The sequence below is a fragment of the Diceros bicornis genome, chromosome 3 (assembly GCF_020826845.1).
Source record: "Diceros bicornis minor isolate mBicDic1 chromosome 3, mDicBic1.mat.cur, whole genome shotgun sequence".
Taxonomy (NCBI): domain Eukaryota; kingdom Metazoa; phylum Chordata; class Mammalia; order Perissodactyla; family Rhinocerotidae; genus Diceros; species Diceros bicornis.
This window is the reverse complement of record NC_080742.1, coordinates 59,551,856-59,578,902: the sequence shown is the minus strand read 5'-3', so window position 1 is coordinate 59,578,902 and position 27,047 is coordinate 59,551,856. Positions and strand designations below refer to the sequence as shown.

The following is a 27,047-nucleotide window of genomic DNA, read 5'->3' as shown; positions in this document are numbered from 1 at the left end:
GAAGACACAGGGAGAAGGCAGCCGTCTACAAGCCAAGGAGAGAAGCCTCAGGAGAAACCAATCCTGCTGACCCTTGATCTTGAACTCGCAGCCTCCAGAACCATGAGGAAATAAATTTCTGTTGTTGAAGCCCCCCAGTCTGTGGTATTTTGTTATGGCAGCCCTAGCAAACTAATACAGGGCCACACTGGGAAGCTTTTCTCTTTATTTTCAACATTTCTCCCCTAGTTTGGGTTACACTAGAGTAAGTGGGATAGTTATGAAGTATCTCCCAAAGCGAGCAGACATTCTGAAAGGACAGCGGACCCGGGCGAGACTCTGCGGAATTCCCATCAACCCTGCCTGACCATCGCCTCCTGTCTCCAGGTTCATCTCAGGGAACCACGTTATCATGGCAGCAGCATTTCCATCACCCCTTGCAAGGGAGGCTTTAAGGAAAGCGGTTCACAGACAAGGGCCACACGTATCTGAGACACTCAGCCAATCTTTTTCCTTGACACGAGTATGCTTCTGTGGTAATGGCTAGAGGGAAAGCTCAAGTGAAATGACACAAGCCACCAGCAGAGGGCACTGGCGCATTGCAGATGCCACCGTCCTCCAGGGGACATAAGGGACAAAAGGGGACGAGATGGAAGCCTTTCCTGCAGCTCCACTGTGTCACCAACAGAGATGTGACTGTACCCCTCAGGCTAGATTCAAACAACCTGGTACCCAAAGCAGGGTGAGAAACCTGCCTTGAGAAGCCACTTCCAACACGAAAGCCAACTTGAGAATAACATTAATAACAACTCATACCTGGCCAGTGTTCATGACCGTCCACTGAGCCCTCCCTGAGTGCCAGGCCCTCTCTGCAGGCAAGAAGCTGAGGCTCCAAGAGGCTGAACGGCTCACCCAAAGTCACCGAGCCAGCCCTCAAATCCAGGCTCTTAACAGAGAGCCAGAATGGAAGAACCACGAGGATGTGGACGGCTGTTCATCATGAAACCCCAAGGGCCTGGAACAGTACCTGGAACAGTGTCTGCTGCGTGGCGGACACTCGATAAATACGTGTGGACTAAATGGATGAATGTGGCACAAGTACCTCAGAATTAAGGTGCCGTTTAGTTTTCAAAGAAGAGAAAGATGCTACCTTTACTGAATATCAAGGAAAACTGAAGGTTATGAAAGACTGAGGCAGAAGGTTCCCATATAAAGAGGCAGGTTTTCATTTGACACAGACCTGGAAAAGTTTGGGCCAAAAAAGACAATTCTGAAACCAGGAGAGATGCTGGTGTCAAGGGTCAATAAATCCGGCTCTGCCTAACAGCTCTCTGAACAGGCACATCCAGGACTCAAACAACTCATCTTCTGTCGGTTAAATCGGTGTTGGTGATGATGTCGAGGCAGTTCTTGCCTCTGAGAATCCGCAGGTGTGCAGAGGCCTGAATTCTCCTAGAAAGCACCCACCTGGGGTGGGCTCCTCAGTCGTTCCCTCAGTTCCCAGGAGTGAGGGGACAATGCTCAGGGCTGCATCCCTCGGGGTGCCTGGATTTATAAAATGCCAGAGACAACAGCAGGCGCCAGTGCCCACTGAGGGATGGTCCTACCCGGATGTCCAGCATTACTCCGTGCCCTGTTTCACCCCTGCTGAGCTCACAGAGCAAGCCCTGGTGGGGTCCAAAAGAAGAACATTCCATCAGAGGACCGCACCACCCACTGACGTCAACAATGTGGACACACATTCCAGACCGAGGCAGAAAGGCCCAGAGTTTGCTAATCACATCGGTTCTGTTTGCTCTGATAGGAGTCTGTGGAATAAAGGCTGAGTCTCTGTTTTAGCTGAACCACCTCTGCTACTATTTGCCCTGTCGCACACTGGGCAGGCTGGAGCACCTCCTGAATCCTTGGTCTGCTGTGTCACCAGCTAACAACTGGATATTAATTACAAGCGGGGGGGACTCAGGGAACACGAGTCCGTCCCTGAACACATCAAGGCCGAGCCAGGCTGGGGGTCAATAGTCCCTTGGCAACTCGGAACAATAACCTGCCCAGGTTTTCTGACAAAAACCTGACCACTCCGTGGCTATCAGAGAAAACAGCGAGGGCCTAAGGTCATCAGAGAAGTTATGAACTGGCGTCTTTCCTTTCTGCTAGGGATCTAGAATAATAGAAATGTCCACAGGTTTTAAAAGCTATCAGTTCATCCTTTTTACTTGGTTAGAGACTAACCGTAGGTGAACAATTTCCCACAGAGTTACTCCGTGGATTGAGTATCTCAGCTCACACACCTTTCTGACTTTTTTTAGCCCAAAGACTCATAAGCTAAGTAGAAGGCTGGTCACAGCACATCCTGGTTTAAGATGTAAGTTGCATATCAATGTTCATAGCAGCACTATTCACAATAGCCAAAAGAGGGAAACAACCAAGTGTCCACTGATCGATGAATGGATAAACCAAATGTGGTACACAGATACAGTGGAACAGTATTCGGCCTTAAAAAGGAAGGAAATTCTGACACACACTACAACATGGATGAGCCATGAAGACATAATGTAAGTGAAATAAGCCAGCCACAAAAGGACAATATTGTAGGATTCCACTTAAATGGGATACCTAGAGCAGTCAAATTCATAGAGACAGAAAATGGAATGGTGGTCACCAGGGGCTGAGGGAGGGGAGACTAGGGAGTTATCATTTAATGGGCACAGAGTTTCAGTTCGGGAAGATGAAAAAGTTCCAGAGATGGACGCTGGTGGTGACTGTAAAACAATGTGAATATACTTAATGCCATTGAGTTGTACACTTAAAAATGGTTAAGTTGGTAAATTTTACCTTATGTATATTTTATTACAATAAAAAAATCTTTTTTAAATGTAAGCTTGTAGTTTGACTGAAATATTTTTTGTAGCAGAATCTTCATGAATCACCCATTGTGAGGGGATATTTAACAAAAAGCTTAGAAAGCTAGAGAATATCAGTCAAGACTCAAGAATACGGAAAAGAATTCCAGGCTCCAGCTGTAAACCCTCACCTAGAGAAGGTCAGCACTCTGACAAGCCAAGCCAAATTGAAAACATCCCAGTCCTTACAAACGCCGTGTCAATGTTTCCTTCTGGTAAACTACACACAAAAAACCTTCTGTATTGTTGGAGGCAGAGCCTGGAAAACAGAGAGCCCACCTTTCTTCTGAAGTTCTACTCTTTTCAATGTTCTCTTAATTCCTCTGGTATTTTTTGAGTCAACTCATGTCTGATGAGCTCCTACTGTGTGCTGGGTACTTCCACAGACAGTAACCGAGCCCCCTGGGCACGCTGAGAGGTTAGCGCTGTCAGTTCCCCCATCAGATGGGCTTGAAGTGGTGTGGTGACTTGTCTGAGGTCCTCCAGCGACTGAAGGGGCTGAGATTAGAATCCAGCCTTTCTGAGAGCTTCGGGCTCCTTCAGCAGGATCTGCATCCCGCCAGGGAGAAAAACTCTTGACTGCTAATCAGGACGTTCGCACTCCCCTCGTCACCAACTGTCTATCCTTCACAAGAGCACGTGCAAATCTGCAGGTGGCCCCACCACAGTGGCACAGCCAGGACAGCTCCCCAGGAGGAGCTGTCATGGGGGAGGGTGTCATCACCCCAATCCTTTCCATCAAAGAGAGGCTGAAGAGCCACAAAGCCTGTGGAACCCAAATGTGAGGCCCACAGAGACAAAGATGATACCATGCACAGGGTGGCCAGGCTTCACAAGGTGCCAGGGGTGTGATCGTCTCCTGTGCCCTCAATAGGCACGGCTGCTGCTGAGGGCCAGCCTAAGGGATGGGAGAGACGCACGGAAGAAGCAACCCCCTGCCTGCCCCGCAGAAGTAGTAGCTGTTGGCCCAGCCACAGGGAAAAGCACTTTCCTACCTTTCAGGGTTTCCTGCAAGGTCTGCGCGAAGCTAGCCACGCGGTGGCTGTCACTGTGATTCCTGCTTGGATTCTCGCCCCCTGGGAGGGTCAGGGTTGCCAGGTGAAGGTTCACCAGGGTCAAGTCATTACTTCCCACCTGGGCAACAGGAAACAAAGCAACAGGGATAGGTTTAGATGCTCAGATTTCCTGTATCCACCACCTCCAACTCAAGAGTAGCTTCATGTACAACGGTGACAACGGTAAACACAAACAAGGCCAGCTCACACCCCAGGAGATAACGCAAGGCGGTTCACCGTAAGATTTTCCCAAGGGCCCTGCAGGACAGAGATCTATCTTGTTCTATCAGCTCACCCCCTACATTACACTCCTACTCTTCCTTAGGGCCTGGAAAATTGGGCACAGCTAGAAATGTCAGGTTGGTTTTTTTTCCTTCCTTCCTCCTCCTATAAAGAAGGAGGTGGCTCTAGCTCTGGATGTTAACAAACACCTGGGCCCTTACCTATAGGGCCAGCCTGCCAACCCCCTGCCAGGACCCACTGCTAGGACCTGCCTCCTTCCCCACCCACACACGTCCCACCTGCCCTTCTGTGTTCTTTTCCCTCTGGAGCCCGCTACACCTCGATGCTCACTTTCATCTCATTTCAAACATGTCAAAAACGAAAGCTGACAACTCGACAACTATGATACACAACTATCTACCAGGGCTTTGGGTAGAAAAAAGAAAAAGAGGAAGATCGGCAACAGATGTTAGCAAAGGGCTGGTCTCCCTCAAAAAAAAAAAAAAAATTATGTATTACAAAAAAAGAGGGGGGGGCCAGCCCCACGGCGCAAGCAGTTAAGTGTGTGCTCCGCTGCGGCAGCCCGGGGTTCCCCGGTTCGGATCCCGGGCGTGCACCAACGCACCGCTTGGCAAGTCATGCTGTGGCGTCCCATATAAAGTGGAGGAAGATGGGCACGGATGTTAGCCCAGGGCCAGTGTTCCTCAGCAAAAAAAAAGAGGATTGGCAGATGTTAGCACAGGGCTGATCTTCCTCACAAAAAGTAATTAAAAAGAAAGAAAGCTGGCGGAACCCGGCAGCACAGGATGTGCCCCAGTCCTGCGTCCCCAGGGTGGGTGCTTGGCGTGCAGGTGCAGAATCGTGAAGGCAGAGCTGGTCTCCAGAGCACTGCGGCATTGCTCAGCTGCTCCGGGTTTGGCAATCCTCCCCTTCCGTTCGCCATGGCAACAAACACCAAACACTGCCAGGAGGGAGTGGGTGCAGGGGAGCCCCCAGGAAGTGGAGGGTGCTAGTTTTGTCCTACAGACGTGCCCTCAGTTTGCTATCACCACCGCCTAGCACGGTGAGCTCTCTCTGCAGGTGCGACTCTGACCGCAGAGGACCCGCCTTCAGGCCCTGGGCAGGGGAGCCCTGCCTGGGGGGAGAAGCCGCGTCTCTGTACTGTACTTGCCCGGCCTCGGGTGCGACATGAAGTGTAGCAGGCTGAGTGCCTGTCCAGGGGATTGCTTTATTTAGAGGACTTGGGCCAATAATTTGCGACACGGTAGCACTTTCCCATTGGCCATTCACAACAGCCTGCCTTTGAGAGACACTGGCTGGTTCTGGCTGTTGCCCTGCTTGGCCAAAGCCCACAGCCACTTCACATCAAAAAGGGACCCAGAGTGGTGGTAGGAGGTTTCAAAGACGACACCTGGGTGATTTACACATCGGTACCATAAGTACAATCCACAGACAGCCCCAGCTGTGTGTGTGCACACAACCCCAGCAACTCTGCAGCTGCAGTGTGTGAGGGACATGTGCTTGGGCTAGAGCCCGGCCAGAGCCAACACAGCCCCCCACACACGGGCTGGCCCAGCACCCAGCTAGCCAGGCCGCCAGAGAGAAAACGTGCTGGGGTTTGAGGCAACTCTCAGGCTCCAGAACTGCTCTGGGGCCCACAGAAAGGGGAGGGGGGCGGTCCCAAACGTCCAGCAGGTGCTTGCTAGGCTCTGCTAGGCAAGAGGCCACTCTTGCTGGACCCCGTGATTTCACAGGTGAAGTGCCACGGGGATAAGGTCAATTGACTGCTGATTGGTGATCTGTTTTGGCTGCTGGCTTCTCCTTCCTGCCGACCAGCTTCTGTTTGCTGTTAATTAACACTTCCCAAGGGCATCCAGGGGAAGCAGAGAGACAGCTCAGATCCGTCTGCTTGCTGCCCCTGACTCTGGTGAGACAGAGACTCCAAGTGCGTGAGGGTTCATCTGGAGATGTCGTTATGGGGCTGCCCTGGCCCCACAGCCCAGAAGCTTCTCCCAGACCCTCTCCAAACCCAAATGACGCGTTGATGGTCCCCCTTCTCTCTGGTAAGGAGAAGGGGCTCCTTAGAGCAGTTCTGCTGCTCTCTAATACAGCGATTCCCAAATGCCTGACCTCGTTACCCAGCGCCAGGAGGGCTGAAGCAGCACTGAAGGTGCTTCTGAACAACAGACAGTCCCGTCCCTATCCCAGAAATTCTCTATGTCTGGGGCAGGGTCCTGAATCCTGATTTGAATAAAATCTCCCTAGGTGATTCTGACGTGTGTCAGGTTTGGAAGCGGGCCACCTGATCTCCTTCCTGCCCAGATGTCGGAGTTACTGGAGCTCAAGTCCCCCCAGATCCCTCTCACTCCTGCCCTGGGCAAGTTCACCAGCCCAGGGGACCCCAGAGTACATGCTGACCCGACCCCGAGAGGGATATAACCGAGGCAAAAAGATGAGGCTCCCTGCCTCACAGTTTAGAAGGGGGCTTCTTCCTCCTTTTTAGAAGTGGACCTTCACGGTGAGTGGAGCGAGTACCTTGAACTTGGCGAGGTATGGACTGGGACCCGGGGGCCTCCTGTGCCCGTTGCCCGGCGAGCTCTCCTGCGAGGCGGCGTCTCTCAGCTCCACTCCGGCCGCTGCGTCCCACAGGAATCCCGAGAACCCAGCCCCCTGCGGGAGAAGAGGGGGCGTGAGTGTGCAGAGGGGTCTGTCTTGGGGCCGGGCTCAGCCCGAGCTGGGGGAAGAGGCGTGAGAGGCCAGGAGGAGACAGGGAGAAGCAGCAGGCTCTGGGCTCTGTCCTGAGATTACATGCACATGGGCTGCTGTGAAACAAAACTTCACCCCAAAAGCCACAGCACGTTCTTCCTTATCGTCCCCCCACATTTTCCACACTGCCAATTCCAGAGCTTTATGTGCAGCCAGGGGTGCCTGGGCTCTTCTCTTTGGGGGTGGGGTTGGAGGAAGCCCAGATTAGGCATAGAGTTATCTTTTTAATCATCTCACCCCACGAGATAGCCACTCATACCCCCATCTGCCTGACGAGGACTCAGCTGCTCAGAGAGGTTAAGTAACGTCCCTAAAATCCCACAGCTGGTAAATGGCAATGATGAGAATCAAATCTAAGACTCCAAGGGGTGAGTTTTGCTTACAACAACTGGTGCCTAGCACCTTGTAAACGCTCAATAAATATTTGCTGGATGAAGGGAGGTGGGAGCTAACAGTCCCAGCGGTTTGGAACTGGTCAAGGGCCCTCCTCAGGGGGATGGGGCCCCACACAAGGTTCTGAAGCCCCAGTGCAGAGCCCTGTGAGGGCAGGCAGGTGGGGCAGACAGACAGGGTGGTGTCGGCAGGGCCCTGGGGCCTGGTGCTAAACCTTTCCACCTCTGGCAGTCAGAGGGGCCACTATGAATCTGTCTGCTGGGGCCTTCTGGAGGGAGGAAAGGCTTCCCCTCCCACCATCCCAGCCTCTGGAGGCTCTGTTGCCTAGGCGGGATCTGCGGTGTCATCTGAGGGGCCAGCATGCTCGTTGCGAAAGAGGAAGTGACTTTACACAACTTGAGCAGCCTCTGCAGAGTCCCCAACTTCAGCTCGGGTCCCAGCCACACGCCTTGCTGGGCTTAGCACCTCGACTCAACAGGCATATGTTGAGGAGGAGAAAAGGAGTGAACAGGGGAACAGTGTTCTGCCTGCTGTGCACTTTTATATTTTACAAGGATGGACTTGCCCACTCACTGGAGAGAGGCCTAGTTTAAGAATTGGAAGATCTGGCTCTCAGTCCCACTGGAGTCAGCCGTGGGACCTCAGGCAAGCCGCTCTTTCTCTAAACCTGCTTCCTCAGGTGTAAAGGGAGGAAAATACAGTGAGCAACTTGCCCTCTCAGCTTCGGAGGGTTAATCCCCTGCCCTACTGTTTCCCAAGCAGCAGTGCCAGAGTAACCTTCCTAAGTACGGCTCAGGTCACCTGTGTAGAAACCTTAACTGGCTCCCCACTGCCTGAGGACCACTCTGGGTAGGCACCTTCCCGCTCAACGCTGCCTTTCACACCTGATCACCTATGTTCCCAGCAGGACTGGGCCTTTCTGGCCTCCACGCTTCTGTGGGTGCTGTTCCTTACCACCCTCCTGATTTCACAATCCCCCTGACTTGGGTGGGCCCCTACTCCTGAAGAACAGCTGCACCTCCGCGCGGGGCAGCGGAAGGGAATCAGGCATTAGAGCCAGAGAGAGCTAACTGGGTTTGGGCCTGAGCCCACCTCACATCAGCTGATGACTTCTGGGCAAATCGCTCCATCGTACTAGATCTCAATTTCCTCATCAGCAGACTGCCCTCCAGCTGTGGGGCGAGGACTCGAGAACTAAACAGAAGGCGCCTGGACATCAAGGCCTTGGAGAAACGGAGCTGCTGCGACCACTTTCTTCCGTTCCTCTGGGGTAGAGACTGAACACTGGTGACTTGTAGGTATAGTTTGTTAGACCCAGGCAGTGTTTAAAAGTTTTTGGATTATCTGCCCATATTTAAAATTCTGGACATTTTCACATTAAAATCCAGATATCTGCATCTTTTGAGAGACCAGGAGATTGGTCCACACTGGGCCACAACCCTCCATGCTAACAACTGGGTGGACCTGGTCCCAGCCGCAGCCTGAGATAGGCACGCACTCCCAGCACAACCTGGCCTGGCCGGCCTGCCATCTCAGGTGCACCCTGCCAGGCCCCGGCCTGTGGTCTGTAAATGAAGCATTCCAGTGCATGTTCTCTTTTTAAATTCTACAGCCACCCTGTGAGCTAAGGAAGAGGCTATTGCTCCCATTTTACAGACGAAGGAATTGAGGCTGAGAGATTTAAGTGGCTCGAACTCATGCCTCCCTGCAATCGAACACTGTTCTCCAATGGCCTTGACACCCTGATCTGGAATTGGGTAACCTGTCTTGTTCCTCCAAGAGGCTGGGAGCTCCCTGAAGCAGGGGCTCCGCCAGGCTCAGGATGGGGTCCCTCTGCGCTTGCAAAGAATAAAAACAGGCAGAGCTGGGTATCTGGATCTGTTTTTCTCATTCATGTGTATGTGGCATGTAACAGCGCCTGGGCATGTAGTAATCTTTCTAATGATTTGTTGAATGGATGACTCAAGACTGTTAAATGGACTATAAGAGCCTCGTGAACCTACATACGTGTAAAGTGCTATTAAAAAAAAAAGCAAAGTGGTATTATTATTACTTCTGTGTAGAATGAGAAGGGAGAGCCATGGCTGGAGTGGTCAACACATTTCAATTCAGCTCCATTTCCAGCTACTGTGAATGTACACCAGCTGTCACCTATAGTGACCATTTACACTCCAAAACATAAAACCCAGAGAAACAAGATTTATATCACATTTTTAAGCAGTAGCTAAAAAGAGAGCTTATTGTCAATAAATGACTAGACACTTTTAATCCAGTATACAGTTATAATTTAAAATCCCCAAATCTCAATATCACTCATATTAAGTGCTACTCATGTGTGTTTATAAGCATATTAGGTATACAAGAGATAAAAAATATAACATATGCATTTGTGGGAAAATTATGTGATGATACAGTTTCCAACTCCTGATTAACTATCAGAAGTCTATTTTAAAACCTAGGGCTGGCCCTTGGCTTAGCGGTTAAGTGCACACGCTCTGCTACTGGCGGCCCAGGTTCGGATCCCAGGTGCGCACAGACGCACTGCTTCTCTGGCCATGCTGAGGCCGCGTCCCACATACAGCAACTAGAAGGATGTGCAACTATAACATACAACTATCTACTGGGGCTTTGGGGAAAAAAAGGAGGAGGACTGGCGATAGATGTTAGCTCAGAGCCAGTCTTCCTCAGCAAAAAAAGAGGAGGATTAGCATGGATGTTAGCTCAAGGCTGATCTTCCTCACAAAAAAAAAAAAAAAACCCTAAAACTCCACAGATATTGAACATTCCAAGTGAGTAAAAACTGGTCATGAATATGATATGTAAGAGCAAAAATGTACACATACAGAGATGTACCCACAGCCATATGGGCTATACTCATGAAAGAAAATTCAAAATTAAAATCTGCTGAAAATCTCCACAGAACATTTCCATGTGCACAATTTCTACCACGGAAGCAAACACTTCAGGTATGAATTAAGCAAATCTGAAGTTTTCAGTCAATGAACAAGGGGCTCTCCACAAACATGGCAGAGGACAGAACTGTGGAGAAGGGGGTATGAGGACAGAGGACAGAAATACCCCCTTTGCTGCCTTGGCTCCAGACAGGATTTCTCCTTTCCTCCCAACACCCCAAACTCCCTTTTCCGTCTGGGCGGCCATCCATTCCTGATCTAAACATGAAACAAGAACCAGGGCATTGTGAAATGAATGGCAAAGAGCTAAAAAATGGGCAGAAATACAAAATTGCATCAAGGATGTTGGCAAAGGAAAATTTTAAATGTCTGCGATGAGGGAAAAAGGCTGTTTCAATAAAATGGAAAGAAAATCCAAGTTGTGCAGATGAGGGTACCTTCTGGAGCTGGGTCGAGGGCGTCTCGGCAACAACGGCCTTCCAGCATCCCTGGGGCCCCCTCCACTTGCGGATGTTGGGCAGGATGGGCTGGTTCAGCTCCGTGCAGAACTGCAAAGACAGAGCACAGGTCAGTGTGTGTGCCCGCCTAGAGCAGTTCCGCTGGTGGCAGCCTGAGAAGCCAGAAAACACACGATCCTGACTCATCAGCCCTATTCAGAGACTTGTCGGACTTCATCCCTGCGTTCGCAAAAACCAGGGTTTGTGAAGACTCAGACGAATAAACAAGGACCAGGAATTAAACAGCAAACTATCTACGAAACGCACAGTTATCACCCGGGGACTCAGTTCATGGAAGTCAACTCTCTTTGTAGCATTCTAGCAAATACTTCAAAACGAGTTGTCAGAATCTTTTTTTATCCTTCTAAAACCAGTGGTTTCAAGGGTTTTAAGGTCCCGCCCAGGAGGGTCTACACCAGGATCAAACTCAGAAGAAAAAAGATGAACACATGGTATCTTTTCTCCCTGGGGCTTAGCTCGGAGGTGCAAAAACCAAGGCCCAGCATCATCTTCAACGACATTGTTCACACTGGTTTTCTTCTGAGAAGAAAGCCCACTGTCATGGACGGCTTCTCCGCCCCCGCGTTTGCAGGGTGAGCTTCTTTTTGCTTACGCACATCCCACCAACATGGCGTGGGAACTGTAAAGTGACTTTATCACCAAGGCAAAATAAATTGCACAGGAAAAGTAAAATGAGGAGTCAAAAAACTACGGGCTTCAAAGTATGTGGACCAGTTCCTCTAAGTCATGCCTCAAACCCAACCCCACCTCCTGGGGTTGGTTCTTGTGAGGGGTTCCCAGAATTTGTTAGGTTTGGGCTTGGTTTTTGAGAGCCTCCCACATCTGGTACTGCCCCCTCCTGGTGACACCCTCCTGTCCCTTTGCTTCATGCACCTGGGAGCACTCCAATCATCTCCTCCTCTGCCTGCCCCTACAAGCGAGTCTTTAGCTTCCTTCTGGGCGCATCAGTGCTCTCTCTTTAATGAGCTGCCCTTAGCTAACCTTAGCCTGACAGCATCAGTTTATACCTCTATCCCCAAGGCCCCCAAATCTGTACCTGCAGCCCAGATTTCTCTCCTGAGTTTTGAACTGTAATTTCGACCACCTTTTTAACATTTCCATCTGAAGGTCTCTGTAGAACCACAAACCCAGCAGATCCCAAAGGAACATGCCATTCCCCTCCCCCACCCCCGTGAACATCTCAGTTTCCAGCATGTCCTACTTCCGGCTGCTCTGACTTTTCCTTCTCCTCCCACATCCCATCTCTCACCCAGACCATTGATTCTACTGTCACATGTGTCTGGAGTTCCCTTTTTCTGTTCTCCAGTCCCACTATGGCCTGTTTCAGGTCCCCCTTCTCTCACCTGGGTCACTGGCACTGCTTCTAAGAAGTCTCCCTGCCTCTCTGCCATTCGACCACCCTCCATCTGTCCAGTGGCTAAGTTATGATGGCCACGCTGATGCACCACCCGCCCGGTGGTTCTCAAAGTGTGGTCTGGGGCCCCGGAACATCAGCATCACCTGGGAACTTGTTAGAACTTCTCTGGCCCCATCCTAGACCTACTGGATCAGAAACTCTAGGTGAGGCCCAGATATCTGTTTCTTAACAAGCCCTCTAGGTGATTCTGAAGTCGCCCTAAGCATCTGCCCCAGATTCAGGCAGTGCTGTGGGCAGACCACCATCAGCTGGCAGCCCCCTCTGGGAACGCCTCAGCCGCAGAGAGCTGTGCCCATGCCCTCCCTGGGTGGCTCACATCCAGTGTGTGAGAGATGCCAGGGTCTAACGGTCTGGTTTTTGCCCTCACATTATTTACACCATAAAAAGGAAGGTGAGGCATAAGCAAGGACTCAACCAATCATTTCCACAGAGACAGGTGCTGTGGGGAAATGAGACTGGGCAGGGAAGGTGCGGGCCTGGAGGTCTACTGTAGACATGCACCATACTGGAGTCACGCTGCCTTCAGTCACACGGTCAAGTGTCTGCCTTTCCCAACAGCCGGAAGCCATAACGGCAGGCACTGTACCCAAGTCACCTTTACAAAGCCCACCTGGCACAGGGCACAGCCCCAGCGACACTCTCCAAGCATCTGTTGGTCAACCAGGAAACTCTAGGGAAGACCACAGTCCTCAAATCCAGAGATGACCAACAAAAGGGGGAATTTCTCCTTGGAGCTAATTATCTAAATAATTGCCTCAATTGTAACGTGACTTCGCGTTCGCCTGGGAAGTGTTCTCTCTGGGATTTGGTCATTAGGAACTTTTATCGGCTCCCCTTCCAACACTGCCCAGTGCTGAGTGCCCGTGGACACTGCTGTTCCTGATGGGGGGCTTCACCCTGGATGAATCCCCTTGGCCAGATGGTCCTGGCCGGAAGCCATCCTCAGATGGGAAATGAAGCATTCGGAAAATGCAGTCAGAATTTATCAACATAACTTTAGGGATCCAGCGAGGAAATGTATTTCACAGAGGGTCCAATTTCCTGCTGGCGAATCATTTGCTTGCTGAGTGATCATTAGAGCTGAATCCAAGAATCGTTAAAAAGGAGAGCAGCTCTCCAATGCCCATCTGGTGCTTCCCTGCTCCCCACGCAGGGGGTCCCGGACCTGCTGCTCACCCGAATCTCCTAGGATACACCCCGAGAAGATTTATTTTTAAAAAGCCCCCAGGTGATTAGCCAACCAGCCAGATTAGAGAGCCCCAGCCTCTGGGGCCCCTGGCTGTGCTGGGAGGAGCCGCAGGCAGCCAGAAACGGCATCTCTCCTAACCCTCACAAGGCCTTCAGATGCCTGAAGATGGGTGAATCTCCCCTTCACACCCCAACCCCAGGCCGGCTTACACATTCCCATTCCTGACAATGCCACTTTGAGCGGAAGGGTCAGAAGTGTGAGGACGTGGCACAGGCTGACATTGTTTTCCATGCTCACCACTCTCAAAGGTGGTCTTTTGGGACTAAGTCGTGCTAGTCAAAGTGTGATCATCAGCATCACCTGCGACTTGTTAAAAACGCAGAGTCTCAGGCCCCACCCATCTTCCTGAATTAGAATCTCAAGAGTGGGGCCTAGCAATCTGCATTTTAACAGCTCCTCTAGGTGACTCCGACACGAGTTTAAAGTTGGTATTATTGAATGAAGCAAAGACATTCTCATTTTTCTTTGCTTTACGTTTAAAAGCCTTTCCCACACAGGTAAACTCAAGAAGACCTAAGGCACCATAATTCCTGAACCCAAGGGCCGCCTGTATTCTGTGTATTTGTAGCCTTGCTCTTGATAACCTCTCAGCCCACAGAGTAGATTATCCCTCTCTGCCCTCTTCTGCAGTATTTCTTATGTTTTGGTGGACAATGAATATTTTAAGGGACCAGGGAGAAAAGTGTCCACGGCTGAAAGCATTCCAGGCCCAAATTTTGGTGATCAGCATTAGGTAAGGGATAGGTATATTCCTCTATTTATAGGACTGAAAAAAGAATCGCCAGCTTGTTAACTTAGTGGACTGTTTGCACTAACAGTTCACAAGGGGAGTACCTTTTGCATCCTTGCTACTAAGAGTGTGGTCCACGGACCAGGAACATCAACCTCACTGGGAGTCTGTTAGAAATGCAGACTCTTGGGCCCACCTCAGACCCACCGTTTTGGAATCTGCATTTTCACAGGATCTCAGGGTGATTTACAAGCTCAGTAGCATTGAAGAGCCCGCTTCAGAGCGTCCTGTCTTATACACACCATCTCTCTTACTCCCCACAACCCACAGGAGGCAAACACCTCACCAGTTATTCAGGAGCGAAGTGCAGCACAGAAAGGTTAGGCCCAAACTTGAGTTTACACTCAGGATGACACAGCTGGTAAGTGTCAGAGGGAGGGTCTGAACTGAGGTCTGTCTCCTGCCGCACCACCTCCTGGCCCGACAGGTGGAACAGGTGGAGCAGGGAAGGCTCCAAGGGGTGGGGCCAGCCTGCCTTTACTGAATCCTTAGATCCTTTCTCCCCAAAAAGTCAAAGGAAAATAAAAGCATCCTCTGAGAGCCCTCCATCTGAACTCTACTTTAGATTGTTTTATTTAGAACAGTTGGTTCTCTAATTTTCTGCTTTGCCTACATACCAGAAGGAAGAAATAAGACTCTCATAAGCAGAAGTGGCTCTCCAGGGCAGAACGGGTAGGTAGAATGGAAGGGGGAAGGTGTGTGTGACTGGAGAAGTCTCCCCTACCTGTGATCACACAACCCAAATACTACACACACACCCTGCCGTGTTTCTAAAATCCCAGGGGCTAACCCATCGCGTGCCTCCATCAGAATTACACTGCTTCTTGTTTTTGAAACCACAGATTTGCAGACTCCATACCTGACTGATCAGAATCTCTGAGGGCCAAGGTGTGCACTTCTAACAAGGTCCCCAAGCAATTTTAAACTAAAGTTTGAGAAGCTCAGACAAGGCTAGACAAGAGCTAATTTAGAACTCAGCTTTCATATTTTCAATACCTGTGGTCTGGAAAGACAGCTTTTATTATTCAAAAAAAGCAAATGCCATTTCAGCTCTCCCACCCGCCCCCCCTTGAAAGCATCTGAGTGTGGATCTTTGCAGACAACCCAGGCATGAAGGGAGGCTGGCCACAGTATGGCACACAGTAGGCATGCAACAGATGTTTGTTGAGTGAGTGACTCCAAGGGCTATCTCTTGGGATCCCACCTTACGGCTTCTCTCTCCCAGGATAAGTTACAAGAACCGCCACAGGCTGGACTTGTTTCTCTAGCTTCAGACATGGGGTAGTATCACCATTCTTTAGCACCTGCCCCACAACCAGCTGGTCATCAATGCCAAATCCACCCCCGCTTCAGCTTGGCAACAGGGGGCCTCAGAGTTAGATCTTTTAACTCCAATCCACAAGATGCACAAGGCACTGGCATTTAGGAAAGTTAAGTCCTAAAAGACTCCTTTGGTTATGTTTAGGATGTGCTGCACCTTGAGCCTACCCTGGATCACATGACTCCGCTTATCTCTGCAGAGACAAAAGGGTGGCAAGCCTTCAGACCAACTGCTTTTTGCTTGTGGACCTTTGGACTCTTTTTATTTCCTTCTACCCCTCCCCCTTCCTGAAACAAATATTCCTCAATTCATCTGGTCCTGACTGGGAAATTGAAATAGGAAAGGCGTTCCAACTTCACTTGGTGGCGTGTCCAGCCACCACCAAGCTCAGGGGTCCTTTAGTCTTCCGTGTCCAGTGAAGTTAAAACGAACCTGGGCCTCTGTGAGCTGGTTATCAAGATGTGTTGCTAGAGGTGACTGCACAGTTAGCTGGAGACTGAATATCAAGACTATCGGCCAGCATTTCCAAAGCCAGCTCCAATGGCCGCCCTGATCCTGCTTCCTGGATCGGGGGAAGGGTATGTTTTCACTTGGAACCCTCTGGGTCAAATTTCCAGAGGAAGTTACTTCACTGAGTTGGTCGTTTCTCTTGCTTTGCTGATTCTGGAGGCAAATTCTCTTTGATAATGAGTTTTCCACATGTTAACCACCAATTTCCTCTGTGCACTCAGTGGCAGCTATTGAAGACACAGTATGATATGGTGGATGAAGAAGCACAGGTGAGCGCTCCTTAAGATAACTGCCATCATAAAAGAAGAAGCACTGGCGGAGGTCACGCGAGGTCAAGACACTGAACTTTCACTTGAATATGATAGGCAACAGAGCAAATGACAGAGACAACATTTTCTGAAATGTTAATAGTAAGCAAGGGCTTATCACTGCCAGGATCTTCAAGCACACAAATGTTATGGCCAGTGTTAGAAGCCAGTACATCCGTGGTTATCCGGCAATGATCACGTGAAGAGTGAAACCAAGGAATGGTTAGTCATTAAAAAAGTCACTGTACTCTGAGAGAAAACTGAGCGATGCAAAAGCCAGACTACGTCTGAGTGTAAACTATATATCAACCATGTTTGGCCTTCTAGGTATAACAAATAAGCCTATTACAAAGTTTTTCTGGGATATTTAGATGTCAAGATGTTGATAACTTTGAAAGGTCATTGAACAGGTTCAGGATAGGCCTCCCCAGGATGTGCTCCTTTGGCATATGGAATATTCTGAGCTAAAGGCAGTCGAGATCCTGTGCATGTGAGAAACTTACCTCTCCTTTAAAGAATTTAAATATTATGGGCCTTGCCCATAATAAGAGTTATCACCAGAAATACACCTTTCTAATTACTGAACATCTGCTCTTCTTACCATCCCATAAGTTACCTTCCTCCCCTCTGAAGCCTCCCATTCCTTAGCTCGAGACGGCATATATACCTCATTTTACCTTTCTGCCTCTGAACCTCTCATGTAGGTGGAGTCTCCGACTTGCTCATGTATGTGGAGTTCCCATACGTACGAAATTAATTAAATTTGATTTTCTCCTACTAATCTGTCTCATGTCAATTTAATTCCTAGACCAGCCAGAAGAACCTGAGGGTAGAGGAAAATTCTTCCTCCCCTACACCCTACACCCCGTACCTGGTACGGGGCAGCAATACACTCCGCTCCTTTGCTCGGTTCTTAGTGGTCTTCAAGGCCGTGGCACATCTTTCCGCAGAGCAGGGGCTCAAACAGAGAATGTAACATGGACACAGAGCGAAAGCAAAGAGCCTTTCTCTCTCAATCTGTACGGAAGAGAAAAAGATTGCTCATCGGCTTATGCTCTATATTCCCACAGAGCCAGGATGAGGTGAAGCCACCTTTGCTGCAAACATAGGTATGTATCCCAGAGGGGAGACAGGTCGATGTGGGACAGAGATCAGCGTGTCTGGGGCTCCAGGGACTCTTTCAAATGCTCACAATACTGCTACAGCACTGCCTCTAAGATCCTTTCCCAGAGGCTCAGGAGTCTGTGCAGGGAGAAAAGGCAGGTCCTTCCCTCTGTCCCCTGGGGACTCAATGAGCAACTACCATTTTCCAATATTGAAAGAAACAACTGGGCTTGTTTCGTCGTAGCTTTGGAAGTTTCCTCAGAGAACCGCCTTCATTGGGAGGAAGAAGAGGAGCACGGAGGAGCTCTGGCATCCTGGGCACGTCATTTAACATCTTTGTCTCCCTGTCTGTCAAGTGAGGGGATGGGAGGAGATGACCCGGCCCAAGGGCACTTCCAGTTCTAAAACTGTATGATTCTAGAACTCTAGGAGGAGACGGTGGAGAAGAGAGGGAAAGGCAAGAGGGAGGGGTGAGAGAAGTGTAAAAATGGGAGAGGAAATACAAGATCCTCAAAACATTAGAACTCCTTTCTCTCTCTCTCTCCGTGATAATCGCTATGTGAACTCCATGAAGAAGCTGATGGCGCTGACAGGACACTGGGTAACTTTCCAAAGGCTTTGCCCTAAACAGGGAGAGGGGATTCCACCCTTCCAAAAGACTGCATCAGCTTTCCTTAATGTCCCCTAAACCCCACCTGAAGACCCCCTGATAAACTGCCTGGCATAAGAGTTTACTTTTAATAGGTAGTAATTCTAATAGGTTAAGTTTGGTTAAATCCAACAATATTAAGAAAACACAGGTGGCCAATAATCTACAACCGGGTTAGCTTCTGAATCCTGTAAAAAACAGAGCCAGAGTGGGGAAGAACGGGGAGGGGAGGGAACCAACACTTATCAAGTGCCAAGTATTTAGCAGGCACTCTTCACAGATTATCATATTTAATGCTAATGACAACCCTGTGCGGCAGGTAATAATACTCCCCTTTGACATATGAGGAAACCAGGGCTCAGAGAGTAACACGGCAAGGTCACTCACTGCCAGCAAGTGCGACAGGCAGGATGGAAACCCAGGTTGGCCAACACTAATGCTCAAATGCACCTAGGAGAGCAGGCTCAGAAAACACCAACTAAACCAACCGCACCACACACATTCCAAATGTTGGGTGCTCTGGAGCTCAAACCTGCACAACCTCCACACTGCTGCAGTCAGTTTCATCATCAATGAGCCAGGCTGCATGGTCCTGAGGACACAGTTCTCCCGGCGAGGTCAACAAGTAAGATTACAGCCTTCCTCCTGGAAGGGGCCGGGGACTGGCGGGACACGCTCGTTCCATAACACACAGCCAAGCGTTCAGAGCCTCCTATGGCAGCCCCTGCTCTAAGAACCCAGGCCCCGTCCTTCTTCACCTGTCGAGAGAAGTGATGGCTTGTAAGCCCCTTTGTCACTCGCCCATGAGCCACTTCTAGGTCAGCTCCACAAACCTGCTCTTTCCATAGAACCCGAAAGGAATTCTGGATGACTGTTCATCCTTGTTTAAATATTCTTATCGTGCTGAGGACAATAAAAAGCAAATAAGGAGACATTTCCTCAGCCCCCACAACCAGCTAATCATTAGCTGCCTTTACAGAGTCAAGGGAAGTGACACCCACATGCACTCCTGTCAACAGAACGGCTGCAGGTTCTGGTAGCGTCACCTCCACGTTCCCAAAAGTTACTCATTATGTGTTTCCTGAACAAGATGGTTAAAAATGAGCAAAGGGTGAAAAAAACCTTTCAAGGGCAATGAAAACATTTTTTGGCAAGAGTAATTGTAAAATGGAGACTAAGAGGCAGTTGAAGATCTCGTGGAGATGGAAGTGAGCTTAGGACAGGGAGGGAGACGCACGGGGCACAGAACACTTGCGGGGCGATTCTACACTCCCAGGCTGTCACCATCCTTGTCATGGTCCTCATTATCCCTTATTTCTGCCTTTCAGGGACATTTCCAAAGGTTCTTTTCTTCTCCAAAGGTTTTTGGATGCTAAGACTCTGAATCTTAGACGGGACTTAAGACTGTGATAGTAATTTTGTGGGGTTTTCCTTCTCTTTAAATTGAAGCTTATGTCCTGATATAAACACAAGCTCATTATAGGATAATTTGTAAAGTAGAGAAACACAGAAAAATTTAAGCAGAATACCACTGTGCAAAGACAACCACTGCTAACCTTTTTGGTGGATTTCCCTGTAGGCTGTTTCTTATGCATTTTATTAATATATGTATATCTGTCTAGTCATAGAGACACACACACTTTTGTGTTCTGCTTTTCCCACTTATAACTCCACCACATGATTACAAACTCTTCTAAACTCACTTCACGGGCTGGCTAACATGCTATCATATGGATACGGCATGCCATCCCCCTGGTGGTGGATGTTTTGTTGGTTGGAAGGAATTTCTGCCTTTTTAAGGCTCATTTCATTTCACTATAAACATCCTAAAATCACTGCAAAGTAGCAATAAGACCCCACCATTCTACCCTCACCTGCTCAAAATGATTTCATCCACAGGTTTAAAAAAAAATCCAAGTACGTTAGAGTTAAAAATTATGTCTTTGTTTCTGAAAGTAAATCAGGAGGTCTTTGTGTTTTTCAACACACATGCCGGTGATAAACATATGGCAGCACAGGGGTCTAGACAGCGAAAGACCAAAGACATTAAGCCCCCGAAATGTACGAACGGAAAGGAAGCGACACTTTCTTTTTTAAATCTCTGACTAACATAAGAGATGAGAGTCTTCATAAATAGTTTAGTTTCTTTCATCTCCAGATAAATAATTCTCACCTTTATCTTTTCCCTCTAGCTTTGTTTTTAATAAAATGTTTCTTTAGAGACTCTGGCCTGACATCAACCTGCACGTGATAGGACCCTCAGGTGTGTGTGAATAGGTGGGGGACCGCCAAGCCATCACTCAGTGGGAAAGTCTGCTGCCTGTCTGCTCTGGTGCCTTAAAGAAAGCCGTCCAGACTCAAGCAGCAACCACGGCTCCCATCACTCGGATTTCCCTTCTGTGGTGGAGGCCTTCCCATATTCTAAATGCTTATGTGGGGCCATGGTCATTATTTAAGGGTGAGGTTAAGAAACCAGCCTCTAGAGAAAGGCTTCCTGGATCCAAACTATGGATCTGCCATTTACCAAGAGTTTGGACTTTGGGCAAATGACTCACTGGATTTGTGCCTCAGTTTCCTCATCTGCAACAAGGGGATAAACACCGTTCCCATCTCACTGGTTTGATATTTCTAAAGCGGGAGCCCAGGGCCTGGCACACAGTGAGTCTCCTGTGTGTTCCTGTGGAAGGTATACAGATGGGGCCACTCCCTCAGGACAGCGCCACGATGAAGGATCCCCACCTTCAACTTCCCACACGTGGCAGCACAATTCCCAAAAGAGATCAGCTGAGGAAGTGGGCAGGAGGAGGGGTTGGGGCCAAGAGCCAACACACTGCATGCTGGGAGGTAGGGACCTCTAAAACAAAGCACTGAGGATATGGGTAGAGAGATGGGAAACTGTAGTTGTTAATACTCTTCTCTGGTGAGGAGGAGAATGGATTCATCCAATCATTCAATAAAAACTGAATAAGCACCAACTATGTGGGCATCCTGGGCTAGGCTCTGGAGCTATAATGGCGAGCAAAGGAGACATGGTCCCCTGCCCTCTCAAGCTTACAGTCTGGGGATGAGGGGTGTGGGGGGTGGCAATGTAGACATCATTATTTTTTTTAAATTATAGTAATGATACTATTGAGGTCATTCTAGTGCCAGGTACTTAACACGTATGAATTCATTTCATTCTCACAACCGTCTTCTAAGGTAGGTGTTATTATGATCCTCATTTGATGGATAAGAAAACAGAAGCACAGGCAGGTTAATTAACTTGCCCAAGATCACACAGCCAGCAAGAGGCAGAGCCAGCATTTGAACCCAGGCAGTCTGGCTTTAGAACCCATGCTCTACATAGAGCCTTCTTCTGTCTCTATAGGCACAGTTATTCATCAAATAATCATCCAAATGTAAAACTGTAGCTGGGACTTGTGCTACAAAGGAGTGGTTCAAGGCTCCTGTGGGCATCCATGACAGTGGAAGTGTAGGTAGGAGTGAGGGCAGTTTGACTTAGTCAGGGAAGCCTTCTCCGAAGAGGTGATGCTTGAGCTCAGAACAAGGATGAGAAGGAGTTAATTAGGCAAAGAGGAGAGAAGAGTGTTCCAGGCAGCAGGGACAGCATATGTAAAGGGTCTGTGGTGAAACAGAGCATAGGAAGTTCATAGGACAGAAATGTTAATGTGATTGCAGCACAGACGGTGAGGGCAGAATGTGTGATGAACTTAAAGGGACTGTCAGATGCCTGGCCATGCAGGACCCCACATGCCCTGAAAGGACTTTGTTCCTTATTCTGCAAGCAATCCTAAAATAAATGATAGGCATGAACAACAGATGTGCATTTCAAAAAGGCCATAAGGCTGCAGTGTAGAGTGCAGATTGCAGAAGGGCCAGACCAGCTAGGTAGCGCAGTAAGAGACGAGGATGGCTTGACGAGTGGACAGATTTGAGAGATAATTAGGAAATAAGCATAACTTGGCTCGAAGAACTGAAAACAGGTACTCAAACAAACACTATGATGTGAATGTTCAGAGCAGCTCTATTCACAATCGCCAAAAGATGGAAACAACTCAAATGCCCATCAGCTGATGAAGAGATAAACACAATGTGCTAGATCCATAAATGGAACAGTACTAAACTATAAAAAGGAAGGCTGTACTAAAACCTGCTACAGCATGGAAGGAACTCGAAAACTTTATACCAAGTGAAAAAGCAAACACAAAAGGCCACTTATTGTATGATTCCATTTATATGAAACATCCAGAATAGGCAAATCCACAGAGGTAGAAAGCAGACTGCTGATTGCCAGGTGCTGGGGAGGGAGGAATGGGGAGTGACTGCTTCATAGGTATTGGCTTTCCTTTTTGGATGATGAGAATGTCTTGAACTAGACATAGGTGATGGTTGCACAACATTGTGAATGTACTAAATGCCACTGAATTGTTCACCTTCAAATGGACTCTAAAGTGGTTAATTTTATGGTATGCGACTTTTATATTAATAACAAAAAAGTGACTTGGGTAATGGATTAGATGTTTAAGGTAAAGTAGAGGAACCACTCTTTTCATTCAACAAACACCAGGTGCTATTCGAGGCTACAGCTGTGAAGTCCGGCTGGCCCGCATGGAGACCGTCAGTCAGGCGGGGAGCGGGAGTCAGGGCCAGCCCCCGGGGAGGCCACCTCTAGACAAGGCTTATTCAGCGTTATTTCCATACGGCTACTAAGCACCTAGAAGACGAGCACACAGCCCAGTAATTCTGGGAATGTAGGCTCTCTGAAGCTCAAAAAAGACAGCTTGAAGGCAAATAAAATAAATACTTCATCTCAAATTAGGAACTAACCTTCTAATGATTAAAACTAATTATTCTAAGTGGAAGCAGGTCTGAAAATAGCAATAAGTTTTGAAGGGTTCTGTGGCTATCTTAGGAGAGTGCAGGCAAGTGGCAAGCAGACTGAAGCAGCCCAAGTCAGAGCAGAAACGCTGGGAGGGCCACGCCACGGTTTGCACAGACGCCATTCCATAGATTCTAATCTCACGTTGCTTGAGAAACATGCCAACAATGAAGGTTGAGTACGCAGAGTTTCATTGGGACTTCCTACTGAAATGCTAGTCCAAAAATTTGACCGGAAATGTCAACCATGTATGTTACCACATTTTACTTGTAAGCAAAAAGGCATCTGCCCCAAGCTTGTGAGATGACGGTAACATTTCCTTAAGACAAACCATGTTAATTTAGCCAACCATAGCTCCTCCTTTTCTAGAATCTTCTTCCCTCTTTGATAGTTTCAGGTCAACAGGTTCTAAGAAAGGGTAAGATGGATATAGATAAGGGAAACACTGTTTCTAAACCCAAATAAACCATCCCACAGCACAATTTATTCACAGGAGCATTTTTACCCCTGAGTTTCAGATATGGTAACAGAAATGGTAGGAACAGGGAAAAGAGAGATGGGAGGAGAGAGAAAACACAAAAAAGTAGGAAATGATTATTTAGGTACTTAAAGCCAAAAAAAATAACTGAGGAGCAGAACTAAGCTGACAGTTTACATTAGCTCAGCTCTCCATCCCTACCGCCCGCACGAACACCCACATATTTTCTTAAACCCCAGAGATATGTTTTCTCAGTCCATAAACACTGAAGACTAGTTCACTCTTACACTCACTTAGCCTGCAAGGCTCCCAGCACTTCCCATTCGTGTTTCTGTGAAGAACTCAGCGTTTTTTAGGAACCGTCACATTAAATAGAATTAGTACTTATGGACCCTCAGGGAAATTGTTCTGCCATTTTTCTTATAAAACGCCAGCCTTCAGCTATTCTAAATGGTGTTTATGCAGCCTGCCTTCCTCGGCAGCAATAATCTTAAAAATAAAGACTTCAAAGCTGTGGGTGAAACTATTACTGATTCATGACTTATTTTATTTTGATTTGCATTATGCCAAATCGTAGCCTTTAAAGCCTGCATATTTCCTATTTTATTTCAGGGCAAACCGCACAGATTTGATTGCTCTTTTCTGTGTGGGCAGCAAGGGATGGAGAGATCTGCAATTTTTCACTCCTAGACACATTATGGTGGCAAGAATGATAGGTGGCAGTTCATGAAACAGCATTCTCATTTGGGAGAATGTCCTGAGACTCACTGGTTCTCAATTTTCTGTGCTAATGGGAGAAATGGAAAGCCAAATCCCCAAACTCTCTTTTAGTCAACCTCCCTTCCCATCACAGAGGCACTTAAAAATAGCCAAACTGCCTGATGTTAGTTTGACAGGTTTTTCAGGTTACTTCCAATATACTGGGAGGGTGGAGAAAAAGCAAACAGAACAGAAAGAGAAGTGCTACAAAGATCAAGTTGCCCACCAGGCTAGGGCCATGTCAAGGACACCATGACAGTGTCCTGTGGGGCTCTAGCAGACCTCCCTATTAATGAGTCATAACCACAGCAGTGCCCATTTAGGAGAACACTTAGCACATGCCACGCACTGCTGCAGGCTCCTTACATGTGCTGCATAACGTGACCCACACCACGGCTCTGCGATGGAGGCATTATCCTCGCTAAGGAAACGAGGAACGTAGGGCTGGGGGGATTAAGATCACCCAGAGGGCAAACCAGGACCCAAATCCATGTCTATCTGACCCCATTAGGCTCCTCGGCTTCCCGCTGAAGCAACTACCAGGAGGGGAGTAACATGATCAAACTTGTGTTTTAGAAGAGCTACTCTGGGGGGGCCGGCCTGGTGGCGCAAGCGGTTAAGTGCGCGCGCTCCGCTGCGGCGGCCCGGGGTTCGCTGGTTCGGATCCCGGGCGCGCACCGACGCACTGCTTGGCAAGCCATGCTGTGGCGGCGTCCCATATAAAGTGGAGGAAGATGGGCACAGATGTTAGCCCAGGGCCGTCTTCCTCAGCAAAAAAAGAGGAGGATTGGCAGATGTTAGCACAGGGCTGATCTCCTCACAAAAAAAACAAAAAAAAAAACGATTAAAAAAAAGAAGAGCTACTCTGGTAACAATATAAAAGCGGGATTGAAACAAAATTAAATGACAGACCAACTAGTAATTTTATATGTTCTAATTTTTCTCTCTGCTTTCAGATTTTCTAGGAATTTCACTTTTCTAGCCATAATATAAATACTGATTAATTGGCTTGAACTTTATCCGTGTAGAAGACGTGCACACGCACATGCATGAGCACATACACACATTTAATTCTTTTTCATAAATAAAAGCTGATTAAGTGCTATAACTAAACAAATTAAGCACCAAAAACAACATTAAAAAAATGCCCCTGCCACATCCTGAAATGATGCCTAAAAATACTTGTTTCTTCTCCCTTCTTATTCACAAATATAGACACGCAAACTAAGTGCATAACAAGGATGTCTGGGTAATGAGAAACAAAATGAACAACCGATATGTAGCAATTTATTCTCCACCTAGGGGTTTCAGCCACCTGGAGAGAGGGAGGGGAGATCAAGCTTACCGGACAGGAAGATTAGCAACAATACAAAACTACAGTCTCACAATTTTGTAATCTGGGGGAAAAGGCTTCAATGCTCCCCCAGGAGCTGGTGCAAACGTTGAGATGCAGCAAAAATGCAGAACCTGTCATCTTCCCTTCTATGTTCAGCCCTTTGGCTTGTAAATTCTGGGGATCTTGCTTTACTCCTGGGCATTTTGATCCCTGTGGATCCTCAGAGCTGGACACATCAAGAAGATGCTCTGTGACTCAACAGTGCTTCTGTGGAGCCACTTAAATGAATCTCTTGACTGTCCACTTATGTAGGAAGCCACTGACAGATAACAAAGACGGTGGGTAATTTTTAAGTAACTCATGTATAGGGTGCTGCTCTGTTTTCTTCCAACCTAATTAATTCCACATGTTAAAATGAATCTGTATTTCATGGACAAGAGTTAGGAGGGACAGGCTTAGGGCAAGGGAGAGTAGGGCAGCAGCACACAGTGCGGTGGGGAAACCAAGTCTAGGATCCAGAGGGGGTCTTAGTTTATGTTCATAAGGGATGTCAGTACACTTTTCTGAATTTCTACAAAGATAGTTCAAAATCTCTGAAAGCAGGCTGGATGCTTTCCCAGAAGTCTGGAATCTTGTTAAGGCCCAAACTCACTATTTCAATGCCTTCTGAAGGTTAGCAAAAAATATTTTATCAGCTGTAGGAATTACCCATTCTAAATCGGTAGTTAACAATTTGACAGATCTCTCCACTGAATTAATTCTGGCAAAGCAAGCCTTAACGACCAGCTCAATCAGGATAATTTTCCCTGCTGAGAACATTAGCAAAAACGTTTTCAGCAACTGAGCAAAACAGTTCCACCTGCCTGCCCTTCTGTTTCATTTAAAATGATGACCTAGCCCAAACTTTGCTGAATACAAAGTCATGCTCTCAAGACATGAATGAATGAATCATTCATGAAAAGTCTCAGAATTCTCTAAAAAAGTGAATTGAAAGTTCTCTCAGTACCAACTCATTGTTAGCATTTCCTGATAAGCAAAGCATTTGAGGGTGGACCGAATAAGACAGGAAATTGCACATAATTCCTGTCACCATGGCTGTGTGAGTGTTTGTATGAGGTGGCGGCTATGTGCAACAATTTTTAAGGAATGCATGAGTTTGATTTTCTTTTTGTTGCAAAGCAAAATCGAGTCAAGAGACTAACAAGGCAGGAGGGAAGAGTGCTTAGGATATACCTGAGGGCAAGCAGAGCCTTTTCAGTATTGGAAAAATCCCAGAGCAGGCCCTCTTCCCTCTTCCAAGCCAATAAGTGGTCTGAGATAGCAGCTTTCAAACATTCTTGATCATGACTTATAGCAAGAAATAAATTTTTATGTAGCAATCTGGTACAGTCTATCTATTTGCCTGCTGACTATGTATGTATATATGTATCCATCTATCCATCCATCCATCATTCACTCATCCACCCCCACCATCCATCCATCCAACTACACAGATAATGAAA

At 48.0% G+C, this 27,047-nt stretch overlaps 1 protein-coding gene across 1 annotated transcript in view; it reads right to left on the bottom strand.

Moving 5' to 3' along the window:
* EEPD1 (endonuclease/exonuclease/phosphatase family domain containing 1) overlaps positions 1 to 27,047 on the bottom strand; it is a 114,602-nt gene that overhangs the window by 2,869 nt on the left and 84,686 nt on the right. Inside the window, exons 4-6 of the mRNA XM_058528208.1 lie at positions 10,665 to 10,775; positions 6,692 to 6,826; positions 3,875 to 4,013 (exon numbers count right to left, since the gene is read on the bottom strand). Of these exons, the coding sequence (XP_058384191.1) occupies positions 3,875 to 4,013; positions 6,692 to 6,826; positions 10,665 to 10,775 (385 nt within the window). The remainder of the gene's footprint in view (positions 1 to 3,874; positions 4,014 to 6,691; positions 6,827 to 10,664; positions 10,776 to 27,047) is intronic.